General features: G+C 47.3%; 7 protein-coding genes across 7 annotated transcripts; 2 read left to right on the forward strand and 5 right to left on the reverse strand.

Moving 5' to 3' along the window:
• Nucleotides 1–578: 578 nt before the first annotated feature.
• On the reverse strand, nt 579–2,281 carry N7483_006146 (acyl-CoA synthetase; the record flags this gene model as incomplete). The annotated part of the gene is made up of 4 exons (XM_057089583.1): nt 579–743; nt 791–1,620; nt 1,670–1,927; nt 1,999–2,281. The coding sequence occupies 4 exons, from the start codon at nt 2,279–2,281 to the stop codon at nt 579–581; spliced, it is 1,536 nt and encodes a 511-aa protein (XP_056949412.1).
• A 1,153-nt stretch (nt 2,282–3,434) lies between these two features.
• On the reverse strand, nt 3,435–4,765 carry N7483_006147 (tetratricopeptide repeat protein; the record flags this gene model as incomplete). Its single annotated transcript, XM_057089584.1, has 2 exons — nt 3,435–4,493; nt 4,550–4,765. 2 exons carry the CDS (start codon nt 4,763–4,765, stop codon nt 3,435–3,437), a joined length of 1,275 nt encoding a protein of 424 aa, XP_056949413.1.
• A 154-nt stretch (nt 4,766–4,919) lies between these two features.
• On the reverse strand, nt 4,920–7,234 carry N7483_006148 (uncharacterized protein; the record flags this gene model as incomplete). The annotated part of the gene is made up of 3 exons (XM_057089585.1): nt 4,920–6,098; nt 6,156–6,782; nt 6,941–7,234. The coding sequence occupies 3 exons, from the start codon at nt 7,232–7,234 to the stop codon at nt 4,920–4,922; spliced, it is 2,100 nt and encodes a 699-aa protein (XP_056949414.1).
• Nucleotides 7,235–8,330: 1,096 nt separating this feature from the next.
• Nucleotides 8,331–9,125, reverse strand: N7483_006149 (uncharacterized protein; the record flags this gene model as incomplete). The annotated part of the gene is made up of 3 exons (XM_057089586.1): nt 8,331–8,576; nt 8,641–8,855; nt 8,918–9,125. 3 exons carry the CDS (start codon nt 9,123–9,125, stop codon nt 8,331–8,333), a joined length of 669 nt encoding a protein of 222 aa, XP_056949415.1.
• Nucleotides 9,126–10,249: 1,124 nt separating this feature from the next.
• Nucleotides 10,250–10,628, forward strand: N7483_006150 (uncharacterized protein; the record flags this gene model as incomplete). The annotated part of the gene is made up of 2 exons (XM_057089587.1): nt 10,250–10,372; nt 10,440–10,628. 2 exons carry the CDS (start codon nt 10,250–10,252, stop codon nt 10,626–10,628), a joined length of 312 nt encoding a protein of 103 aa, XP_056949416.1.
• A 1,092-nt stretch (nt 10,629–11,720) lies between these two features.
• On the reverse strand, nt 11,721–12,469 carry N7483_006151 (sterol desaturase family protein; the record flags this gene model as incomplete). Its single annotated transcript, XM_057089588.1, has 2 exons — nt 11,721–12,343; nt 12,412–12,469. The coding sequence occupies 2 exons, from the start codon at nt 12,467–12,469 to the stop codon at nt 11,721–11,723; spliced, it is 681 nt and encodes a 226-aa protein (XP_056949417.1).
• A 2,493-nt stretch (nt 12,470–14,962) lies between these two features.
• Nucleotides 14,963–15,526, forward strand: N7483_006152 (putative vacuolar transporter chaperon Vtc1; the record flags this gene model as incomplete). The annotated part of the gene is made up of 2 exons (XM_057089589.1): nt 14,963–14,996; nt 15,180–15,526. 2 exons carry the CDS (start codon nt 14,963–14,965, stop codon nt 15,524–15,526), a joined length of 381 nt encoding a protein of 126 aa, XP_056949418.1.
• Nucleotides 15,527–16,013: the final 487 nt, after the last annotated feature.

A 16,013-nucleotide genomic window follows, 5' to 3' on the forward strand; every position in this document is an offset into this window, starting at 1 on the left:
GTTACTCTCAAGCTCGAGTCCGAAAATCATCGGACACGGTTGTGATCATAGTGGGGCCCATGTCATCATAGAAAATGCCGGTGGACATAACGGACATAATGACCTCGGGCTCTTGTTAACTGCATACTAGGCCATGTCAGCCTCCACATGTGCATACAGGCAGTAGACAATGTGCATCTTGAATTTTTGTATAGGAGAAATGCATGAGAATCTCCAAAATCTTAAAATTATTAAGGCATTATGCACCAAAAACACGACCAGTCCCACCTGGGCAGTACTTTAGTCCTAGCACGGAAGGAATTGAAGGTTACTTCATCCATACAGGTACCATAGTAGGTATCGAGATAGATGTACTTTCTCCTATGTACTCTATAATACCGCGACTGCAAAGTGAAGACATTTCTAATTGAAACAGTGAATTCATGTTGGATAGGCGTTGAGTGAATCCTCTCTTATACTACCCCCTCTGTTGGCAGTTGATGAAAAATTCGCCACATGATGTATCTATTCATGTATCCATCCATCCTCTATGTGTATATCCAATTCGCTAAGCACAGTCATATTCTCGTCAACTCCATCTATACCTTATCTGGCCAATACTTTTGGATCAGCGTCTTCTTGTTAACCTTGCCCATGGCATTACGTTCAATGCCATCCACAACCTTCAACACGGTGGGGACCTTGTAAGGGGCCATCTCAATTTTCAAGATGGCACGCAGAGCTGGAAGATCCAGTGGAGTGGCCTAAACCAGGTTAGTGATATCCAGAGATTCAGATAGATCAAACATACCCCATCACGAAACTTAACAATGGCAGCAACCTGCTGACCCCATTCCTCATTCTTCAGTCCAACAACCGCAACCTCTTGAATCGATTCAAGGGCAAGCATCTTTCGCTCCACCTCCAATGCAGAAATCTTATATCCACCAGACTTAATCAAGTCAACAGAAGCCCGGCCCTGGATAAAGTATGCTCCCGTGGCATCTCGCCTCGCCACATCTCCTGTCTTGAACCAGCCATCAGCTGTAAACTCCGAGGCAGTCGCCTCAGGCTTGCGCCAGTATTCACGGAATACATTGCCACCCTTGATCTCGATCATACCATCCTGATCAACTTCTTCAACAATCCGACCAGTCTCCTTCTCGGTCAATCGAACCTGAACACCAGGTAACGGCCAGCCCACACTTCCATCAACCCGCTTATCCAGCTCCAGACCACAACTAATCGCCATACCAATCTCCGTCATGCCAAATCGCTCCAGTAGGATCTGGCCTGTGATCTCGGCAAACTTGGTCTTGACAGGTGTTGGCAATGCGGCAGATCCACTAATAAGCAGACGCAAAGCCTTAGCGCCTGCTCGCGCAGCCTCTTCGTGATCGGTTTCACGGATGCTAGTATCGAAGTAATCGTTCAGTCGCGAGTAGATTGTTGGTACAGCCATGAACATGGTAGATGAACCAATATCTTGCCAGCGCTCCCAGATAACCTTGGGGTCGAACTTCGGGTGCATCTCCACAGTGGTACCACTCAACAGACTGGCTGTTAGGCCATTGACGATTCCGTGGATATGGTGGAGTGGAAGGACGTGAATGAGATGATCGGAGGGACTGTATTTCCATGCTTTCACTAGGCAGCTTGCTTGGAACTCGATGATCTCGTGGGTGCTTACACCCCCCCTTGGGATTACCGGTTGTTCCAGAGGTGTAGATCATCAGGGCGCGTCGGTCCAGCGGGAATGAAGGGACGAATGAGGGGAGGGATGGCGATTCATTGCGGCTGAAGGGTTCTAGTCCCATAAATGGGATATCGGTGGTGCATGCCTCGCGTAGAGCTGGTGCGATTTTCTCGAACGCGGGATGGATGAGGATCAATGAGGGATCCGAGTCGCCAATTGTATATAGGAGCTCCTTAACGGGGTGACTAGTGCCTGGTTCATTTTGTTAGGGACCAATGTCTGTAAAAGGGTTCATGTCTGGACTCTGGGTTTCTATCACATACAGAGGGGGACAGCCACTCCACCGGCAGCCCAGGTGGCCCATTGTGTGACAACATAATCATAGCCATTCGGGACTAAGAAGGCGATGCGTCGTTCCTCTAGATCGCCCGTAGTTGTCAACCCGAGGAGCTCGAGAATTCGCTTGCGTAGAACGGCAGTATCCTCAAGCAATTGAGTGAAAGTGAACGATTCTTTCTTGGTCGCGTCTATAATAGCAACCTTATTCGTATCATTCTGGGCATGTTGCTGTGCTGCCAAGAAAAGAGGAAGGGAGGGGAGCGGCATTGCGGCGGGGCGTGAATAGTGGACCTCGGGGTATCTACACAGAACAGATGAAAAGTATGAAGTTGATGCACGTGAAGAGGAATTGAAGGAAGATTACTATAGATTACAGAGAAGAAAATTCCCCTAAGCACCTCCCTTGCACGTATGTCTTAGCCGGGTAATGCGATTGCGGAGTTATTGGTGGGACTCGGAGTCCAAATGTAGAGATGGGATGAACTCGACGTATAATCGGGATTCAGATCTGGATCCCGTGTATATCATTTCTTTTTTCGTAGTTCAATCTGCGATGTGATTGGTGAGCAAATGAATAAGGCACTCTTATTGGGCCTTCGGGATCCACCGTATCTATGGCTAGTATGGTGAATGCATCAACCTTGGAAGGAGGCATAAATGTATCAAAGACTTCCAGGAGATCGGGGAATTACTAGGAATTCTCCAGTGCCCAGATTCAAGGCTTGCCCAACATTGAACTCTTCAAATCATGTACAAGTTCCCGATGTCAATAACAGTCTACTCTATAGTAGTTCTAAACGTATGTTTTCAAGTTTGGATGAAACCGACTTAGCAAATTTTTAAGTTCGTAGGATCAACTTGAACTTGAAATGAACTACTACTACGTACTAGTATCGCTCGTGATAAAATGCTCTTGAACTCAACATTTGAAATAAACACTGGTATTTGAAACATTAATTGAGTAATAGGCTTTCCTTCTAAGGTTGACTACTATTTTTTCAGCTGAATGTAGTTCTTGATAATATACTTCTTCCAATCCGTCAAATGAAGACTCTCATCTCCCCACGGCACATGCCCCTTAGGCAATTTCCTCATCCTCTCCTTATCCCAATCAGGAAGATGAAGATGCTTGTGGTTCTTATGGCAGGCATTGTTGTAGAATGTGCCACTCTTCACCTTCTCGTAACATTGGAATGTTAGGACCATGTTGATGCAGTCCATGCACCACCACATGTCACCCGGAGAAGTCCATCCCATTTCACATTTGCAGCTGCATTGAATGAGGAATTGGTCGCCCTCGCTGAATTTGAGCATCGCGAGAGCGGCAATCACGTTCTTCAAGTCGCCGAATGGGATAGATGCGTAAAGGATCTTCGTATAGGCTAATGTGTCATTGCTCTCGTCATCGTCCTGGAGAAGCTCAATGGGCATTTTGAGAGTGGTGTGTGCCATTTTTTCGCCCATTTACAAGATCATTCTGCTCCTTGTAGTATCGTGCGGAGAACAGGCGAAGAGGTAGACGCATTTGGTCCTCATTCACCTGTTCGGGTACAACACTAGACATCTTCTTTAATGTCTCCACTGCCAGCTCGGGGTTTCCGGCTCTCTTGGCTTCCACTGCTTTATCTAGATAGATTCTGCCAAGTCGGTAGCCCACTTGGAAGAATGCAACAGTGGCGTCCAGGGTAGTGTACGGGATATCTTCTTTTGCGGCTATCTCCAAGAGAGTTGTGATCTTTTCGAGAGAGAACTCGGGAATCACAGCAATTGCGCCTGCATAAGACTCTCGAAGGTAAAATGCACCATTGTAGTTCCGGTTCCTTGCCGCCGTTTCAATCGCATCAAGATAGATTTGATCCAAGAGAGAATACTTCTTGGTTGCAGTCACTGCGTGAACAACAATCACATGGAATCTTGTCTCATTGGCTAGGTTGACTACCATAGTTGTGAGATGGGATTTCGCACGTAGCTGTTCAAGAAGCTCAATGACGTTTTCCCATCGCTGTCCATCTTGGTAACGCCCGAGAATGTCTCGGGTGTGGGAATAATTGGCATGATCCTGATTAATGCACTGACTGAATTTCTCCACAGCCTTGTCTAGGCTCTCTGTACTCCAGTATCGGTTTCCCAGAATGAATAACATCTCGACAGAATCTTTGCTGTGGGCTTCCATTAAGCTAGGATCGGCCTCAAAGGGTTTCATCAGTTTCTTGAGGTTGTCGATTGCCTCTGTATCCGACTTGGTTACCTTGGAGAGGAGAAGGGCCGCCCTCCAGTACTTTTCGTCTCTGTTCAGCGCTTCACGACATCTTACTTCAGCTTGGGATGCATGAGAGAAACCATTGAAGACAATTGCCATTTGAGTCTCCCAAATAGCATCTGGGTTAGAAGCGAGATTGTCCGATTTACAAAGCTCCTCAACTGAAGAAATGATAGTCGGCGAGGTGTCTTGACTTTGGACCTTATCCAGAGTCCCAATCTGAGAAGAAGTTAGCAGGTCCCTTCGGTGTATTTAAACGAGTCATGGTAACTCACCTTGTACCAGTAATACTTCAAATAGCTGAATGCAGACATGGTCACTTCCACGTTTGACTCCTCCTTGAAACAGTACTCCGCCATGCGACGGGCGGCAGGTCTAACCAGTGTATAGAACTGGTGGCCTTCGGCTTTTTCAAATAACTGTTCAAGCCATGTCTTCTCATCCTCATTCAAATTTGCAGCAATAGAACCATTCTTGAGCCACCTACTCATTTCCTTTGCTTAAGTTTCCTCAAATAACCAGGGCGGGAATGTGGGGATTGTCTTGGTTGCCCAAAGAAGATTGTCGATCGACTCTTGATTACGGAACACTCTGACTAGATCAGGACCAACCTGACTCTTTAACTCAGGATTGATTTCTGCTAAATCAACTTGCGACATATGATTCAGCAACTGTCGAGAAGCGTATCCGCGGAGAGGTCTCAAGTTCTCTCCAGCCTTTCCGGCTAACGCATGGAGACAGACCTTGGCAAGCTGGAGGTGGGCAGTGTTCTTGTCTTCGCAGAATATTTTCTCTTGCTGGCTGTTCTTTTGATCTGAAGTTCTGCTCCATCTCCAGCTTTTTAGCGAGTACAGGCGGACAGACAGACTTGAGGAAGTGTCGAAGGATCTCGATCTCGCCAGCATTGACATCCTTGTTGGACTTCTCACGGTCCCTAGCGGTAGCAGCGTGCTCTGGTATAGCGCTCAAAATTTTATCTGAGCGGAATGCTACATATCCATCGTTGTCTATTTCGAAGAGTAGGAACTTCCTCTTCAGTCGGTCTCCGAGTGGGCGAAGGGAAGCTGCGTCATTCTTGAATCGCAGCACGGCAGTCATGATATCGACAGACATGTGTTCCTGTGCGAAAGTGATCCACAAGATAATCTCATTGATTTCGTGATTCTCTTTCTCGTTTAGCGACTGGTTGAGTTTTATCACATCGTCATTGATATGATCCTCGACACTTTGATTCGCATTATTAAGAGCCTTGTAGATGTCTTTATCGTAGTCCAATGCGCTAATCTTTGCAAGGGTCTTGTCTATCATATAGTAGTTTCCATGCGTCTTCTCATAGAGCTTTTCCTGGATTTCCTTGCGAAGCTCCAACACTCCATCAATTCTGGTATCAGATAGAGAATCAATGGTGTCCATGCGAACGTCGATGAATTTCTTCACATCACCCGCGTTTCGTGGATGGATCAAGATAGTAGGACAAATAATATCATCCTGCTTCAAACGGTTGATGGTCCCTTGCTTGCATGTGAACAGAACACGCACCGCTTGTCTCTTACATCGGGCAGTCTGCTGAAGGAACTTCACCACGGCGGGATGCACATGCTCATCCTTATCTCCAAGCTTGTTTATCACAATGAAAAAGGTAACAAGAACATTCTCGAGCTCTTCATGGTTCTCAAGGAGCAAGCGAGGCAGAATCCTGGCCGGATCAATACTTCCGGCCTTTCGACAGGTAGCAGCCGCTGATTGCATGTAAGAGGGATCACTTTCTGCGAACTGCCAGATCAAGGACTTGCCCAGTGCATCAATTCCTGCATTGGCCTTCTTCTTGTCAAGATATTAAAAACCAACAAGACGTCTGGATGTCTCAACCTGCTCAGATACATGGGTCCGCAGATTGTTGATGACAGTTGATGCTAGATAGCTTTTGCCCGCAGAGTCTTCGCCGACCAGTGCTAGAATTGGGGTATTGGTCATGGGCTGAGTCCATAATTTGAAGGAGCTGTCCTCAAGAAGCCACTTTCCGGTTCCTTCTACCTTGTGTTGTCGTATGTTCTGATAAGTCGTTGCCCAGGTTGTAATCGGAGCTTGAGCAGTACCGTCCCAGGTATCCGGGGTATTCTCAAAATTCAAGACATTGAGTAGAGTGTTCTTGTCCGTTGTTGCTTTTTTCTCCTCCGCTTGGTCAGCTTTATCCTCAGACAAAAGACCTAGAGTATTCTTCGAATTTTCCGCAGCCTCGGAGGCTTTTTGGTAGGTCTGCGCCAGGACAATTAGGCTTTCTTTCTGGGTAAGGCCATCCATCTGACCCATCAACCCTGCGAGGTTATCCTGGTCGAAGAAGGCAATCTTCATGAATGTCTTAAACTTGAAAGCTTTTGAGTGGCGCAGACCCATGGCATGGTCGCAGACATCCACAGAGAGTGTCAACACTTGGCAAGCAAAATCTGTCAATTTTGAATTCATCTTGCTGGCGACATAATGGTGAAGACGATTCAAAAACTGCCCGCACTTGTTGAATAAGCCATTCAACGTGCCAAATACAGCTTGGCAGCCTTGTCATGCGCTAATCACAAAATTGAGCGCATTGTAACACTGTCCTGCTGGGGCAAACACCTGCTTGATGTGAGCTTTCGAGCTATCACGGCCCTTCCTTCTAGACAACTTACCTGCGAGGCTGCATCTGCGACCATACCACCAACTTTGGCGACGGCAGTAAGAGTATTGCTGAACGTTTCTTTCACAGTTTGGGAAATGGCTGATTTATTCTTGCCATTCTGAATCTTTTCCAAGTTTCGTATCACATCTTCTGGTTGAAGGTCCTTTTGGTAGGTTTCGCCCCAAGACAAGTTTGCAAGCTGCTGTACTTGATTCTCCATCTCTTTCCAGGCTTCGGCAAGCTTTGCATTTGCTGCCGCATCTGTCCCAACAGGGACTAGACTATTTGGCGCAGCTTCTGCCATTTTGTTCGAGTGTTATACTCAAGCGTACAACGAGGTTCGAGAAAACTCATGCGCAGAGATAAAGTAATGAGGATTGCCATAAGTAAAGAAAGGCATTCAGCTGAACGCTAGGAGGGCTATAAATGACGTATGGAAACTGGCTGCGCAATGTGTGTTTATCCCGTCGATCGGCATCTCCACAGGCCCAATCCAATCTGTCATGCTCGTCCGTGGTGGATCGGCGTGCAATTGGCACGGCACGTTCGAGGTCATAGCACGATGGGAGAATTCCGTGCATGGAAAAAAAGAAAAAAGAAAGCTCTGACAGCGGGAAGTCATCAAAGGAGGTGTAAGGCCTTGCAAACGACTCAGTCAGTTGGAATTTTTGGAATATTTTCTTCATGAGACAAATATCTTTTGCTTTCTTTTTTATACAGACTGATATTGCAAGCAAATTTGCCCCACTGACAGATCTTTACCCAATATCGATTCAGATGAACCGTTCATCTAGGTTTAAACCAAATCATTGGTCCCTATTGTCAGGGATGCCGACAATACCAAGCCACTGGTCTCAAATATCAACATCATGATGGTGGAGTGCTTTCCTAGCTGAATTAGTGAAGAAATCAAAACTTGATATCGAACCCTGACCACATAGCGTCATCATGCGCCCGAACTGGATACATACAGCTTGTGCTCAGTCTCCCGACACTCGGAGGTTCGACGATATTTTGACAAAGTTGAGATCGCTGTAGAATCTGCAAGTAGGAGGAGGTGTCTTTCAAAGATGACATGCTCAAAGTTCTGTAATTGGTGCCAAATCAAAATCGATATCTCATCCATGTTCCAAAGATGAGATGTATACTTCCAGGGCTGGTGAACTCACGTGATTATCTGGCATAACCTCATGCAAGTCTTTGTTGACCTGCAGTTAATATCCCAGCAGAAACATCTACTAACTCAATGAGCAACCACCTTTCAGTTGGCCGGTTATCAAGCAAGGTGGAACAAAGCGAATCAGCTCTTACTTGAAAGGTGGTAAAGATATGACTTTCATTTTCTTTTGGCTAAAAATACAGAACTCACGGCAGGCACGCCGGCACGCACACAGGGCTCACTACAGCTCCTTGAAGGAGCAGCAGCTCACCTCCCATGCATTTGCCTCCACCACCCCGCCCATCTCGGGCACCTCCCACCAGTGCTTGCTTTCAATCATCTTGTCTCCTTCAAGGAAGGAGACAAGCGCCTTTTCCTTATCGATCTCCGTCCACTGCTGCCAGAAGTGGACCCAGATCATCGTCACTCCTTCGCCCACGCGGGGCACTGCAGCTGGGCGGGGCCACAGCTTGATCGCAAAGCGGGACTGCGACATGTGTCCCTTCCAGAAGAGGCGGCTTTTGGCCTCGGTCATGCCCTTCATCATGGACACGAGCTTGCGTTGCTCTGGGGTGAAGGTTGGGGGGGAAGCGGAACCAGAAAAGCTGAACCTTTGATTCTTTCAGCTGTGAGAACATGTTCGAGGGGCCATCAATTGATTTATGAGTGGCTCCCATGGTGATGCCGTGGGCTGTGAGACCCTCAGTGAAGAGCTGGGCAGAGGGGGATGCCAGGAAGTCACGATAGGCTGAGGCGTTCTTCCACACTACAGAGTAAACAGGTCAGATTTGAGACGAAAGCCATATTGATGTATGGGATGAAACTTACGGGTTGCTAGGATCATCTTGTCGGGGCGTTCAATGACTCGGGCCCACATGGAGGTTACATGGCCTGGTGCTTTGAGGAGGGGCATGAAGTTTCCTTTCCATTGCTTTTCATCATGCTCGGCATCCTTGGGGACCTTCAGTTCAGTCCAGACGCTGAGTGAGGGATTGATTCGGAATGGGAGATTGATTTTGATGGGACTGCGAACCATTTTGAAGATGGGATGATGATGGTTTTGATAGATTTGATGTTGTTGTGGAAGACTTCAGTAGGAGGAGGATGGTCGACGATGGTAAGTTTCGTGGCCTCACAACGTGTGAACTTATAGTGCACGAGAAGGCAACGGTCTCGGCGCTTACATATTCTCAGAATCGCATGCTACGAGTTACATATTGAATCTGCATCCATAAGGGTTACATTTTTCTAGTTTTTTGTTTTGTGATGAAATATCTTGTGGCTCTTTTCATTGGATTTTTCCTCTGCCCGACGATTTTCGAGGCAAATAGTATGTGTTCATCTTTGTGGCATGAGGCGGCCTTTTACCAAGGATTATGTCGACACCACAGTCTTTGACTTCTCTCTTCACATACTCCGTGAGTCTCATCAGCCTTTGTTTCCTCTCATCGATGCAATTGCATCAGAGCGTGCGCGGACTTGATTCCCATAAGCATCTGACATAGGGTTTCCCAACAGCCAGGAGGAGCATACCCAGTACTTCAAAATTTTGTCCGAAACTCCAATTTGTACAATTCTCTATTTGATCGCTTGGCTTTCATGTTGGGGACACAGCATGGAGTTGGATAAATTGATAAATTGTAGATTTCAAAAGCCGTATAATGTACTTAAGACAAAACTCTTTACAGATATGACTCGAGGGTTGGGATTGAAGTCGAATCACAAGATGAAAGAAACCACTCTCCAATGCCTTCAAGTTCTACAGAGAAGACGAGTTACGGAGAGAACCTTGAAAGAAATCCTAAAGTCCGAAGGGATGCTTCCACTACGTTTCTGTCAATGCTACTGTCACCAAGCTCAAATGGCTCATGGGCGACTCGAGTACAATCAAGTACAGGAGAGTGCTGAGCTAAGACCTTTGGAGCTCCGAGTCTGTAGGCCAAAAGACATGTATCTTCAAGTTATGAAAACCGCAAACCGTTCAAGTGTTCGAGGAACCCAGACCAAGACTGCAAGCCCGGAACCACAATACGGGTCCCATAAGAATGGAGACTAATCAGCTTGGCCTCGAGACTCGCTTGCATGTAGTAGTATACTCTTGGGGATGTCGTAACGGGGATCACGGTTTTCACAATAACCGGTCGGACTTTCAGCCAAAAGATGAAAACTCTACATCGCGGAGATGGAGCGATCGGTAAGCCGGTCCCTGAGCGCCAGGTAGGGCGTGGGACACTCGAGTATCCACCCGTCGCCGCGGACTGGCCATTTGACTCGGTTGTTTGCGTGAGGCTTGAACTTGCCGCCCTGTCGGAAGGGCTGTGGAAAATCGTGCCGACGGGATCACGGGCAGGTCACCCTCCGGGCAGCAGAGGAGAACCCGGAAAAGGATAGTTCGGGGCGCGTCGAGGAGGCCGCGGACGCAGGACCGGAACGTGGCCATGGAGAACTGAGCCTGTCGATCAGGAGCACATCCGTCTCGTACCACTGCACGTTGTCCGACCGGGAGGGGTTCGAATGGATCTTCATGCCGTACTGGTGAAGGTTGAGATTCTTGAGAATCCAGACCACGGGGGCTGCTCGTGTCGCGGACCATGAAGGAGTTGGTCAGGTGGTGGAACTCATCGCCCCAGGTGCCCCGAATAGCGAGAGACTGGAGATCTTGCTGCGGAAAGCTCAGTGGTAGACCGGTCGGGGGCTCACAATATCCACAGGCAATGGATGAGCTCGGGAAGAGGATATTTCTTGTTGAAAACCTTCATGATGACAAGCTTCATAGGCTTAGGAGCTGGGTTAGTTATCTTCAGCTTTCTTGGGCGGCTCTTGAAAGGCTGAGATTTGACATGACCTTTACGTTATCCATGGATGTATTTAAGAATACTATTCGGGGGTAGAGTGAGGGCTGTAATTCCTGGGAGTTCTGGTACTCATTAAGGCTAAGCATATCGCAGCGCTCACGGGTACGCACGACTCAGTACAATTAGGATGATTAAGTCTCCTCGCTGGGGTTGGGAAGGAATGAATGCTACTGATGAATTCCTTCACGAGAGTTAGTTGTAGCGGTGATAGCTTGCTCGGTGATAGTTGTCAATAGGGGATGGGATACGGGTAAGGGTGAACGTGAAGATGAGTGCACGAAAGACGGCGACTTTGTTCTCCCAACTCCAGGTAGAGTCGTCATTCGTATAGCCTTTATTGTATAATCTGTGCCAGTCTGAGGGGTCATTCTAACTTCTACAACTACACAATAGGACAAATTTTTCCGCTTCGCTTTACACAGGACGAGGACCGCTTTCAAGTTCGCATCATCATATTGAGTCTCTATACAGATCCTTTCGGTCTGCTAAAGTGGCATGAACGCTCTATTCTCATAGTCCATATTTGAATCCACACTCTCAATCCGCTCGCCGCATGTCCCAAAAACCCGGTCCCAAATCCGAGTCTGTTTTCCATAGTTTTGGTTCTTCCTCCATCCTTTCCGATGATGAAGATCATGGTCTTCAATTACCAACTCGACATCAAGCCTCTTCAGAAACCATGATAGCGGATTTGGCGCACTTGCATGTACGCGGACACCACTATGTCCGGCGATCTCGGTGTACAGTACGAACAGCTGGGAAATGTGCCATTCATATTATCCCATTGGGAATCCCATGAACTTCATGGTGAAGTACGCCATCAACGGAATACCTGCGATATCGAAGAACTCTTGAACCGAGTCGGCGTAGATCTTAAGAAGTGGGTTAGGATGCTTGGTCAAATGGTGGGTGCGATGGAATTTCCAGAGTCCGTTCACGTCGTGCATTAGGCAATGGTACCAGTAGAACCAGAAATCCACGATAATACTATAAACACCGATCTCCAGAGGTAACCATTTCCAGTTCAGCGAGGCCGGTGGTTTGTTCATATTGTATGAGAGGTAGATGGAGAACAAAGGGCGTAGGAATCCTGCGAGGAACACTGATAGTAGCGTCTTCCCCACTCCCGCGTCTGGAACGCCGTCCCGTTCATGTTGATCTCCATCCAGGAATCCGAATGTGTGCCCGACTTCTCGGATAGATCGAAGTTCACGGAATGCAAAAATCGGGCAGCTTGGTAGTAGAAGATGAATGCAATAACCGGGTGGAGTCGATATCCTGTCGCGGCCACGGATAGCTGGTGCACGACCAGTGGGAGACCAGCGTAGATTATGATGAAGCGATGGGACTGCCAGCTTGGCAGATATGGTATCTTGTCTGTCTTTGGATGGATGGGGACCTCTCTATCGAGGTCAACATGGAAAATATTCGCTGTAATGAGTGTTTTGTGAGGGAATGACCATTGACTCTCATCGCGGCGCCAGGTCGACTTCATGGAGTCTCTGGGGTTTTTAGGGGCACTCATGGTGGTTGAGTTCACGGCGATTCGTATGTTGCTGAGTCTACAGACGTGGATGCGCATGCGCACTGGCGTGGGTCGTGTCAAATATAAATTCCGGCGCCATCATTTATTTCCATATGTCGTCGGAATCGCCCAACCGAGGCTTGAGCTTAGGTTGCTGATCCATCTTGTAGATATCGAACGTGTGAATTGTGGCTCGAGGACTCTGATTGGATCGGTCCAGGACCCTCGCAATCGTTACCCAATAGGGATGGACTGCCTCAATAGAGATGATCAGCGCCGCCACTTCAAATGTTTCTCTTCGGATTTAGAAAATGGTATGCGAGATTCAATAATGAAAGAAACCTGGCGTTATAGAAAGGCATTTCTCATTGGACGCTCATATGTAGTACACGGACGCACTCGCCTGGAGCCGCAGCAGTTTCAAGTTCCACGGAGGATCGACAACCTCGGCATCAAAGACTTTTCAAATGTTGGCGCCAATCTTTGCCAAGTACGTCGCGCTATGTCCTTGGAGCTAAGGGAAACTACAAGCACCGAATTCACGCCTCAATGTATTAATCTAGTCAACAAGCGCCCACATCATTCAAACTTTTGCGTGGCTAGTTGCATATTTGATGGATCTCAATCAAGATAAGCATTGTCCTGACGAGTAGCTTATGTCTATTTATACGACCGGGTGATACATAGTAACTAATTGACATCATTTTAGTATGATTGGCTGCCATGTAAATATTGAAGATCATAGCAACCAGCTGCATATACGCTAGTGCGTACTACTAAGCCTTCAATGCTGAGTACAACTACTAGAAGTACTATCAACTTGAACTTGAATGATTCAATTTCCCAGAGGATGCACACATACCTAGGTGTACCAGTTAACTCCGAGTCCAGGCTGTACATATCAATGGTTCCTAGTACTAGCACTTAAATTTGTTCAAACCTGAAGTTACAGGTAGGATGATTCTCCAGTGATGCTACCATGTAAAAGCACCTGGGCAACCTTGGAACACTTCAAAATTTGAATATTGAACCTGAAATATTTCAATGGATGTTGCTTACTACCTACCACATAGGTAATGTTCATGCATTAACAAGCTTAGTATAGTCACGGTAGTAGTAGCACCCAGACCACTGGCACCTGGGATGAATCAATGACTATTCAGTATTTATCTATAAGAGAAAAGCACTTCTGTACTATTCCATTGTGCGAGTCATAAACCAATTGATTTCTGCACATGTGCACGTACTAGACTCATGAGCCCCACATGGTTGACGGGTGGAATTGGCGCCCAAAACCCCACTGTGACAGTCTGAGTATGGTCTGGACGATGACTATTTCTGTCCCATAATGCCAAGCATAAAAATTCCTCTACAACTGCGCACGTGCTGACTTGCCGAACTCGGAAGCTCCATCTAGCTCTCTCGCTTGAATTCCTGCAGCTTCCAATTTTCCCCTGTCTCCCTTTCTTCTATATCAGTCTCCCATCCTGACTTTAAACTGGAAGTTACAAGTGTCTGAACCCGGAAAGAACCAGCCAATTCCGAGGGTACGGGGCCGACAATTCCCGCGAGATTCAGCGGGTCAAGGAAGCCACAACCCGAGCGGGGATGTGTTTCCAGACCCAGAACCCCCATTTTGGCTGGATTTGTTAGTAAGCGGTGATTGTGTTCGCTTCTAGGAGGATTTAAGTCCTTGAATAAGTCAAGAAATGTAGATTCATCGGTGTGGTCTCAATAGTTCAGATGTTGTTTACCGATGTTCAAGCGCGCATATAGAAATATCCTGCAGGTGTAAGGGTTTAAGCCAATCTTACCATTTAGCCGTGATTGTCCCTATTGGACCGTTCTGGATGAGTCTAATTGCTAACCGACAAGCACTGTGGATTTGCCCCCCCCCCCCCCATCCCTATTCAAATGTTGCCCTCATTTGTATACGAGGGTATACGGTAGATTCTGGCATAATGCTTAAGTCTGTGGCAGTGCTAGTTAGTAGTAGTAGAGAGAAATCAAATATTCAAATATTGGTTATCATATTCAATGTTCAAATGTTAGCAGTAGTACGATATAATAAATTATATTCTATAGAATATATGCATCTACCAGATCAAATTGATCGAATTGATATGTTTCACCAGAGTTTTCCAGACTAAAACACCAATTAGCCTCTCAACGTGGACTGGCGACCAAGCGACAGCAGTAATGAGCGCACGTGCAGCCCGTAACGGCAGAGCTACTATGACACTAGTCCAAATACGGTAAAGGGCGGATCGTCGGTCGCAACTTCCCTCGTCATCAGGGCGGGGATTGGCCGGTCATTCAGCTGTTTCCTCTGCTTCTTCTGCTTCTTCTACTGCTCTTCTTCTCTTCTCTTCTCTCTATAACCCTACCACTTCATCACCCAAGACCCTCTTGAGAAGCAAACCCCGGTCCTCACTTACTCCCTTGTTACGCAATCCTCCCCCCGTCAATTCCAATTCCGCATCCCTCGAAACCATGTCTAGCCAGCCTCTTCTCCAGACTGCTCCCGGTAAGTGATTCGTGCACCTGGTTTCAATTGACAGGGACATCCCAGAGATGCAATCCCAAATTGGCCCAGCAATGGAACCGTTTTGTGATATCTCTGCGGTGAGAGCACCGCTAATCAGCTAGCGGAGCTCAAACTCCCGAGGTCTTATCTCTCGCCGATCATTCCCAGCTAACAACACTCCAGGCAAGCGCATCGCCCTGCCCACTCGTGTCGAGCCCAAGGTCTTCTTCGCCAACGAGCGTACTTTCCTCTCATGGCTCAACTTCACCGTTATCCTCGGTGGTTTGGCCGTCGGTCTGCTGAACTTTGGTGACCGAGTCGGTCGCATTTCCGCAGCTCTCTTCACCATCATCGCCATGGCTGCCATGATCTACGCAGTCGTCACATTCCATTGGCGAGCTCAGAGTATTCGTCGCCGAGGCCAAAGTGGCTTCGATGACCGATTCGGTCCTACTATCTTGGCCATCGCTCTCCTGGCTGCTGTGGTCGTCAACTTCATTCTGCGTATGCAGGATGATGAACTGAACTGATTGGTTTGAGTCATTCAATCTTTCTCGAATACCCTCATCATTCTGTGATGACATCTTGACACCTATTTCCTGCACCTATCTATCGCTGTTTTCCCTGCTTTCCCTATCTCTGAACCTATTTCTGAATACCATTGGCGTTGCCGGTTCCTTCGTCAGTCACGTATCAATATCTCTGTTGAAGCGTTCTTGATCTCTGCACTTGTGGGGCGTTTTGGGTTATATCCTGGTTATAAGAAAAAAAAGTTTGTCGCTGGCTTGGTCGTGAAAGGCGTCTCCTGTGAGACTGTTGCTCCCTGGTTACTCTGAATGTTGTTGCTAGCTACGATTCGATAGATCTTCCGGCAGAATTCATCCTGAACGGCCTGAACAATGCCATGCTCTTGGACATATTCCTATTTTTTTTTCTTGAACTATTCAGCGTGCAAGGCGCATTCATATGTAAGGTTGCGTGGAGGATATAGGACATCTATTCATTGCGCATGATCTT

The sequence above is a fragment of the Penicillium malachiteum genome, assembly GCF_028827825.1.
Source record: "Penicillium malachiteum strain IBT 17515 chromosome Unknown utg000002l:1.0-8849297.0:1.0-8852440.0, whole genome shotgun sequence".
Classification (NCBI taxonomy): domain Eukaryota; kingdom Fungi; phylum Ascomycota; class Eurotiomycetes; order Eurotiales; family Aspergillaceae; genus Penicillium; species Penicillium malachiteum.